General features: G+C 66.4%; 1 protein-coding gene across 1 annotated transcript; it reads right to left on the bottom strand.

The window, feature by feature from the left end:
• Nucleotides 1-8,770, bottom strand: QSOX1 (quiescin sulfhydryl oxidase 1). Its single transcript, XM_080601595.1, has 12 exons — nt 8,470-8,770; nt 6,422-6,522; nt 5,174-5,222; nt 4,933-5,035; nt 4,279-4,369; nt 3,942-4,087; nt 3,704-3,838; nt 3,411-3,540; nt 1,995-2,117; nt 1,768-1,912; nt 1,475-1,654; nt 1-1,129 (listed from the first exon to the last, which is right to left on the bottom strand). Exons 1-12 carry the CDS (start codon nt 8,750-8,752, stop codon nt 396-398), a joined length of 2,220 nt encoding a protein of 739 aa, XP_080457721.1. The 5' UTR covers nt 8,753-8,770; the 3' UTR covers nt 1-395.

The following is an 8,770-nucleotide window of genomic DNA, read 5'->3' as shown; positions in this document are numbered from 1 at the left end:
TGTCGGCAAAAATAATTTATTCCACTAAGACAAGCAGAGAGCGAGCCGCGGTGTGTGGGGGGCGGACACAAGACGCAGGTGAGACCCACGAGTGCCCCCCCCTGCCCCGCAGCACCTGGGGGTGGGGGGTGGCCCCAAAACCCAACGCTCCCGGCCCCAGCAGTGGTGTGACCCCACGGGGCTGCCCCCAGCACGGGGCTGGGACCCGAACCACCGTCAGCACCCCCGCTGCACGGGGAGGGACGCGGCCACACCTCCGTTCCCACCCCCCGCCCCCCAAAAATCACCCTCCACCCGCTGCCCTGGGAGAGGCAGCAAAACCTCTCCCCGGGACGAGGCACTGGGGGGGGGGTGTCCCTCAAATCCCAGGGGCCGCCCCGTCCCCCTGCTCGCTCTCAGGCCACGGGGAAGCCGGGGCGACCCTTGCGGGCGCGGGTGCGGAGATGGAAAAACGTGTACATGCCCAGGAGGCACATGGAGGAGAGGAAGTAGAGCGCGATGCAGAGGCTGACGTCCAAGCGGGAGAAGCCCAAGCCAAGCACCCGCAGCCAGGGGCTCCTCTGCAAGCCTCCTCCCTCCTCCTCCTCCTCCTCTTCCTCCCGGGTCTCCGGAGCCCGCAGGCGCTCCCAGCCGGCGTCCTGGCGCAGAGGGATGGTGTCCCGCTTGCTGAGCCGCCGGCGCCGCCCGGCCGCCCGCAGCGCCTTGCTCTTGAAGTGCTGCTCGCTGAAGGAGTCCAGGTCCACGATGTCCTCGCCCGCCTCCCGCAGCCGCGGGTTCCTGCGCACGATGCTGGGGCGACGCAGCTCGGGGGAGCCCGGCCGCCCCGTCTCGCTCTCCCTGTCGGGTTTCTCCGCCTCCTTCTCTTCCTCTTCCTTCTCCTCTTCCTCCTCCTTCTCCCGGGGGCTCGCGGTGCCCAGCCTGGCGCCCACCACTGCCTCCTCCCTGGCCCGGGGGACGGGGACGGCGTAGTCCAGGTCGATGTTGCCCGGGGAGAAGAAGGCCTTGAGGAAGCTCAGCACGGCCGCCTCGTCCCAGGCGTGCACGCCCCGCTCCTCCTTGTGGCACTGGGGACACATGTCCGGCGGGGGCCACTGCAGCTTGGGGAACTGGGGGTCCTCCGTGTCACCACCTGGAGGGGCAGCGGGTGAGAGGGGTCCTCTGCAGCCCCCCCGATGTGGTGGTATCGACACCACGGAGCAGCGAGCAGGTGGGGACGGGGACATCACGGGAGGATGGGTGCTCCAGGGGGCAGCTTTGGGAGGCTCCATGCAACCAGCCCCTGTGCCAGGGGTGGCACGGGATGTCCCTACCACCGTGGGACCCCATCCTAACGAAGCTGTTGGCCAACTCCACCATGACGAGGGATGCTCCTATGTCCCGAATCCCTTCCCCTTGGGAAACCACCCCGGCTCGGTCCCCAAATATCCGGGTACCACTGTGCCACCCATCCTCTTCCCCACCTCGGCCCCCTTACCTGCCAGGCGCGCGTTGACCTTGTTGTGGTGGGACCAGAGCCAGAGGACGGCCTCGTCCCGGCCCTCCACCTTGTCCATGGACTGGGCCGCCATGGCCTCGAAGTGCTGGGCGCACTCCTGGCAGCCGAAGAAGTACCTGACGTAGCAGCGCATGGTGCCCAGCACCTCCAGCGGCAGCTCTGGGGGGTGGGGACAGAGAGCGATTGGGGACCCCGCAGAGCCTCCACCGCTCACCGTTTCCCCCCGGGACGGAGCACCCCCCGTCCCCCTGCCCGCGGAGGGACGCTGTTACCTTTGTCGGGGCCGCCCTGGGCAGCCTGGACGGTCAGCAGGTGGAAGACGGTCCAGAGCCCGCAGGGGTAGCCGCGGAAATGGGGCTCGCTGCCCCGGCAGCCCACCCAGGTGACGTTGGTGGGGAGCACGGCCGGGGGGGAGGCCTGCAGGACAGAGGGACACGGCATGAGGGGGACGGAGACTGATACGGGGAGGGTGGGCAAAGGGGAGGGGGGGGTGCCTTACGTCCTTGTTGTTCTTCACCGCCTCCTTCAGGGCGCTGCGGGGCAGCTCGGGCTCCGTCCAGTTCCTCAGCCAGCCGTCCAGGGTGTGCAGGTAGCTCTGCACACAGGGGCGCCCGGGGAAGTACTGCGATGAAACGGAGGGAAAATGGGTGAGGAAGGCGGCACAGCCCCAGCGCCCGGCCGTCTGAGCAGGGCAGAAAGCTGCTCCGACAGGGAGGCAGCGAAATCCGATTAGCGGCAGCGCTCGCCAACCGCAGGCATGGCGGGGAGATGGGGAGCCCGCGAGTGCGTGCTGCTGGCAGGAGGACGGACAGACAGAGGGACAGGCTCACCCACGGCCGCCAGAGAGACAACAGCAGATACAGGAAAAGCAGCCGGGAAGTGAAAGGAATGAGCATTTTGCTCCTTTTTCGCCCAGACCAATCTGTTCTCCCTGTTCTCTCCAATGACACCATAAGCTCTAAATTTGCAAGGAATTCATCCGCCATCTGACATGGCTTCTGCGAAGCGCCGTTCCTTCCTTCCACGTGAGGCTTTGACCACACGATGCATGGCTTCCCAGCTGTCATTCCCTTCCCCGTCATGATTCCCCCAGCCGCTTGCCTCCAACTCCTCGTGGGAATGCAACAGTTAAGGCTCGGCCAGGCTGGCAGCAATGCTGGTGCCGCTGCTCCGTCCCGTGGATGAGCGTGGAAACGGCAGCACAGCACGGGCTCGGCAGCCCCGGGGAAAGCCCCAGCACACAGCGGGGATGGAAACGCACAGCAGGATCTGCCCAGCGCCAGGGGGTTTCAAAGAGCCTGGACTGGGAAGGGGCTCGCTCAAATCTGCTGGTGAAATCCTGGTCCAAACGCAGTGTTTGGTGGCACCGCATCTGCTGGCTCAGAGCCCCTCTGCGCTTGAATCTCGCCAAGCCCCAGAAAGGAGGCCTGAATTCAGGCTCTTCCACGGCACCGCGCAGAGCAGCAGCGCCTTTGCCAGGCTACCAAAGGAGCCGGCGCAGAGCAGAACCCCGAGCTGAGCGCCCAGGTCGGACAACGGGAGCTGCAAACCCACTGCCACCCGCTGCAGGTGACAGCACCTCTTCTGCAGGCACCCAGCGTGCTCAGCCCGCGGACATCCACCCCTCCCTTCTCACCCGAAGCCACCCAGCACCACCAGGACTTCCACCCCGAGCCGCACCTCTGCCTCCTGAACAAAACCACGCCAGCGCCCGCACACGGAGGTGCGGGCCGGGGCAGGAAAACAAAGCCCCCAGCACCGCTTTGACCGAGCAGGGGCTGGCACAAACCGCAGGGCACAGCTTCAGAGCGGCGTCCGGATGGGGACGCAGGGCTGGTGTCCCAACTCCGCCACCCCCGTGTGTTCGCATTTCGCCCCGAATCGAACGCGGGCGGCTCCCCTCCCGGCTCCTCACCTTGGCCAGCGTGGCCACGTAGCACTTGAAGGCGGCCAGCTGGGCTCCCGACAGCGTGGCCGCCCGGGCGGCTTCCACCCGCAGCGAGTAGTGCAGCGCGGACTCCAGGTCGGCCATGTACACCTTGGAGCTGGGGGCACAACGCGACGCCCGTCGGCGCTCTGCTTTGCGCCCCCGGGGTCTGATTTTTGGGGGTCAAAAGGCCACGGTCCCAGCCCCTTGCCCGCCCACGGACACGTCACCTCCTCCCGCCCCCCCTCTGCCACCCCAAGACGCCCGAGCGGGGCTCTGACCGGTCAGCCTGCCTCGGCTGCGCCGCGCGGGTCTCGTTGGGGGCGCTGGCAGTGACGTTCAGCCGGTAGGAGCCACGCGTGACGCCGGAGAGCGTCCGCAGGTAGTAGGTGTAGAAGGAGCGCGCCTCCAGGTACCTGCGGGGAGGGAGGAGCCGTGAACCCACCCTCTCCCACCCCAAAACAGCCGCTGGGAGCACTGGGGAAGCACCCCAGCGCCCGCCCCGCGCCCCCGACTCACACGGGCAGGCGGGAGAAGGAGCCGTTGCGGAGCAGCAGGTAGCCGGAGGGGAAGGTGGTGACGCCGAACTTCTGCACCAGCTCCTCCTCGCTGCTCAGCACCCTCCTCACCGCCACGTTCTCGTACTGCAGCAGGTCCAGCGCCACCTGCAAGCGGCCCCGGCGTCAGGCGGAGGGCAGCAGGGATTTTTTTTTTTTTGGAGGTGCTGAGCATCCCCATCCCTCCCTGGCCACACGCATGCCAGGAGGAGAAGGCAACGCCGCGTGGACCGCCGCCACCAAAGGGGTCCAGGAGTTGTTTGGGCGCTGGGGACAAAGCCAAAGCCAGCCGCACCCACCTCTCTGCCCACAAAGGAGTCGCTCTTCTCGAAGATCAGCGCCAGGTACTGCTCGGTGTTCCTCTGGAAGAAGCTGTGAACCTCCTCCGCGCTGCAAGAGAGGAGCGTGGTGGCGGCGGGGGGGCCCAGCAGGTGGCCCCACCAGCACCACCGGGGCACTTCGCCCCCCCGTGTCTACGGGTCCCTGTCCACAGGGATCGGGGATGGGACACTGATGTGGCTCCAGCCCCGGTTCCTCCCTGCTGAGGTTTCCAGCCCTGTTTTCTGCTCCGGTTCACGGGCTCTGAAAGCCCACGGGGTCAACTAAGGAGGCAGAAAACAAAGCGTGGGCAGGGCAGGAGGGAGCTGCACGCTCACCCATGGAGAAAAAAAACAAACAATAAAACAAAACAGCAATGAATTTGAACCAGAGTTGTTTTTTCTTTTTCTTTTCCTTTTTTTTTTTTTTTTTGGCTAGGACATGGAGAGCTGCAGCATGACCCTGGCCATGCTCTGCAGAAAGCTGAATGCTCCCTCCAAAGGCACCACCTTGCTCTCTTTTCAGCGAGGCTGAATTAAAAATAAAATAATAATATATATATAAAAAAAAAAAAGCTGGCTGACCGCTTCTGGCTCAGGATTTCCCTGGAAAACCCCTTTTCCTGCCTCCCCTACCTCGCGGGCTCCAGCGGAGGGCATGCGGGCGGCCAGGCGTCCAGGCTCTGCTCCAGGTTGGTGATGATGGCACGTCGCAGGTCCGCGACGGTGGCAGCGGGGTCTGTGGGGGGACAGGACACGGGGCTGAGCTGTCGTCTGGGGCTTCCCTGAGGGTCCAGCCAGTGACCTGACTCCCCGCACCCCCCCAAAAAAAAAAAAATAGCACGGCTAAAAGGCCCCCACACCTCCGAATACTCACTAGCAATCCTTATCCCATCCTCTGCCTTCTTGGTGAAAGCTCTGAAGAACTGAAAGGAACACAACACAGATAAACACGAGGTGTCCCCGCCTCGCCGGGCATCCCCGCGCGTGGGGCGTCACCGGGACGGATGCTGCCCGGCTCCGGATGCGCCTTGCCCGCCCCGAGGGGAGGGATGCTGAGCACTGCCAGGCGGCACGGCGCACACCTCCAGGGGACCCAGGGGACCGTCCCAGTCCCACAAACCGCTGTGTGCTGCCCCCGAGCTTCCACTAAGGGACGAGAAGGGGTTTTTACTCCTGCCCTGCCCGGGTTGCGCCCTCTCCCGCCTCCCAAGGCAGCTGTGGCAGGCAGCCGGAGCAGTGAAACCGGATTGTGCCACGTAGGTGTTTGCTTTGCAGGCCGGGCTGGGAGCTGTTTGCAGAAGGCGCTGGGCTCCGACAGGGAAGTGGGGACGAGGGGGTGCGGAGCCACAGCAGCAACACCCACTGCCCAGTGAGACCCCATGGCAGGGCAGGGCACAGCTCCCGCACCCCAGATCTTGACCCTGTGCTAGGTCCATCAGCCTGCTGGGCCCCACAGCCCCAGCACCGCTCGCTTTCCCAGCGGAGGAGGAAGCCGGGAGGGTTTTCGCTGCTCCAAAAAGTCTGTTTTTTGCAGCAAAGTCCCACCGAAGCCCGGCCGGCCCCGTGGGCTGCACGCACACACAGGGCGTTTGACTGGTTCCAGCTCACCGAGCTGCAATTAACTCTGCTTTAATTAAGTGATGGAGGACGGGACCGCCCTGGCACCCACCTCTGAGCACAACAAACAGTTAAAAACCTATCTCCCCTTCTCCCTTCCTCTCCTTCTGAAGGAGATGGCAGCTCGCCCTGCTTGCCCGGTGGGCATCCTGCTGGCTGGAGAGCGCCTGGGGAGCTCTGCCTGCCCTGCAGGTGTTGGACGGGGCTTTGTTTACAGTGGGAAGCGCTGAGAGCCGGCGTATTTACACAGCTCAGCGGCCGGGCAGGGGCCCAGGAGGAGGGATGGTGCCCTGCCAGCCGCTGCCAGCAGAGGTTCCCATCCCGGGCAGCTGCTCGGCCCTGGGGCGAAGCAGCCTGCAAAGTCCCAACGGGAATATTTTGGTGCAGTAGTGCTGCCAGCCCCATTGAGCAAGAGAGGGACGGCCACGAGGAAAAGCACAGTGAAAACCGGGCACTGGCAAGGGGCAAAGGGGCCTCTCCCCACCATGCACCCCCCTCGCCTTACCTTCAGCGTGGGGAAGCCGGTGATCCCAAAATTGGCGCACACTTGCTGGTTGGCCTCGTCGGCGCAGTCGATGGCCGCGAGCATCACCGCCGGCCTCCACTCTGCGGGGACAGAGGACAGGGTCAGCACGGCCATGGCCCCGTGGAGCAACCCCCCAATTCGGGCAGCTCCCGTGCACATCCCCATGCGTCGCCATCCTCGAGGACATTCTGCTTTTGGGGAGCATGAGCTGCCAGCTCTCGCTTTGTGCCAATCCTCGGCGATGGGAAAACCTCTCCCTGTCCCTCCTGGTGGTGACGGTGGCCACGGAGAGCTTGCGCAGAGCCAGGCACGGGGCCAAGGCAGAGCTAATCTTTCTGCCGCCAACGCTGCCTGCAGCAGGGCTGCAGACGCCCCACGCATCCCTCCCGTCTCCATCTCCCACCTCCACCTCCTCCCGCAGCCCCAGCGCACGGCGAGGACAGCTTAAGCACCTTGGCCTCTTTTCTTGCCTCCCAAAGCTCGGGGGATTTGTTCCAATCGATGCTTGCTTGGAAAAATCCTCAGAAAAAGAAACACCCACCCCACGATGCGTATTTTCAGTACTGCTGGAGCCCTGCCCACGCCTTTTCTACCAGAACTTGGAGCCGACCATCAGCTGGGATCCCTCAATACCAGCAGCACCCAGGGACAGTCCCCATCAAAGCGGGGACCCTGCCCGTGGCCCCAAATGCTTGGCTCGGGGGCTGGTTACGGCCCCACAGCACGTTGAGCACTAAGCACCGGGCGCGCTCGCGCCCTACTTTTTTGGACGGCAAAAGCGACGGCAGAGCCGGGCGAGGCGGCGCCAGCCCTGCACGCCCTGCCCCGGCCGGGCGCAGGCGGCTCTGCCCGCGGCCGCCCGCCCGTCTGGTTCGGCGGGATGGGGCGCGGGGCCCCGGGATGCCGCCGGGACTGGGGAGGGACGGCTGAACCGCGGCTGGGCACAGCGGGTGAGCCGGGCTCCGGCTCGTCTCGCCCCAGAAAGATGGGATGGATGGAAAGCAAGGGGGAACGGGCCCAAAACCACGTCGGCAATGCTCCAGTGTGAGAGACGGGCAGGGGAAGGAGATGACATTCGTGACCCTTCTGTCCAGCGGTGTCCCCGGGGAAGGTCCACGGGCTCTTCAACCAGCAGGATCTAGCGGTTCCAACCAGCAAAATGGAGACCAAAATCTCCGAAATGGCTCCTTTTCAGTTAATAAACACAACAGGCTGAGGCCACCCTGCCGCGAGGGTGACGGTGCCACGTGGGGACAGGAAGGGCCGTCGCGGCCGCGGGGGCAGCCGGGGGCGAGACACGCTCCTCCACTCATCGGCACGCAGCGCCCCGGAGCCGGCGTCCTGCCCGTCGAGCCCGTTCCTGCAAAAATCCACCTGGGGGGACGGCGGCACGCAGGCTGCTTCCCGCTTGCCAGCGGCACACGGGGGACGGCTTCCGACCCCGTCAGATCCCATCGCAGGGCGAGCGTCCGCGGTACGGCTGCGTCCTTGTGGTGCCAAAATCCAGCCCGGCTTCAGTCCGCTAAGCATCCCCCAGCGGTGTGAGACGGGGCGAGGGTCCCCGTGCCGGAGAGGGGCCGGGATCCCTGGCGTTCCCCCACAGGGGATGGGGCGCGCACCCTATCGCCCCCATCCTTCGCTCCCTGCCCTGGGAGGGGCGCCGGGCCCGGCTCAGCGGGCGGTGTGCGCGCCGTCAGTCAGTGCGGTAACAGGGAGAAACGCGGGGTGCGGCGGGAGGCAGGGCGAACCCCGGCGGGTCCCCGCGGCAGGTGCCAAGGTCAAATTGGGGATGACAAAACGGGGGCGCAGCGCCCGGCCCGGTGCCCCCCAAGGGCTCGCCCATCGCCCCCCGACCCAGGGGGTGCTGGGGGGGGGCCGGGGCCGGTGTTCTCCAGGCCGAAGCAGGTCCAGGGCCGGTGCTGAGCCAGGCCTGGCACGAAGGGTGCTGGGCAGCCCCGCCGGGTGCCGGCGAGGGGGCGCGGGGGTGGGGTGGGGGGGGATTTATGGGGGCGACCGCGGGCACTCACCGCGGATGTCCTCGGCCAGGGCCCGCCATGTGGGGGCGAAGTGGACGCAGTGCCCGCACCAGGAGGCGAAGAACTCGACGGCCCAGGCGCTGGGGGAGCCCAGGATGCGCCGCTCCGCCGTGTCGGCCCCCAGCAGCTCCAGCGGGTCGCTGGGCGCGTACAGCCCGCGGGGCCGCGCCGCGGGCAGCGCCAGGGCCAGCACCAGCGCCGCGGGCCACCACCGGCCCCGCGGGCCGCCGCCACCGCCGCCGCCGCCGCCGCTCCGCGCCCGCCGCCGCCACATCGCCCGCCCGGCCGCCCC

The sequence above is a fragment of the Anser brachyrhynchus genome (genome assembly GCF_964034855.1).
Source record: "Anser brachyrhynchus genome assembly, chromosome: 8".
NCBI classification, from domain to species: Eukaryota; Metazoa; Chordata; class Aves; order Anseriformes; family Anatidae; genus Anser; species Anser brachyrhynchus.
Note: the sequence above shows the minus strand (reverse complement) of the source record. Positions and strands in the feature narration are given on the sequence as shown.

What these genes read in the sequence shown, in the direction of transcription:
- QSOX1 (XM_080601595.1), bottom strand. Translation starts at nt 8,752, where the DNA reads ATGTGGCGGCGGCGGGCGCGGAGCGGCGGCGGCGGCGGCGGTGGCGGC. An exon ending in CCGGCTTCCCCACGCTGAAG is followed by an intron (nt 5,223 to 6,421) that starts GTAAGGCGAGGG and finishes TGTTCCTTTCAG; the next exon opens with TTCTTCAGAGCTTTCACCAA. An exon ending in ACTCCTTTGTGGGCAGAGAG is followed by an intron (nt 4,088 to 4,278) that starts GTGGGTGCGGCT and finishes GGCCGCTTGCAG; the next exon opens with GTGGCGCTGGACCTGCTGCA.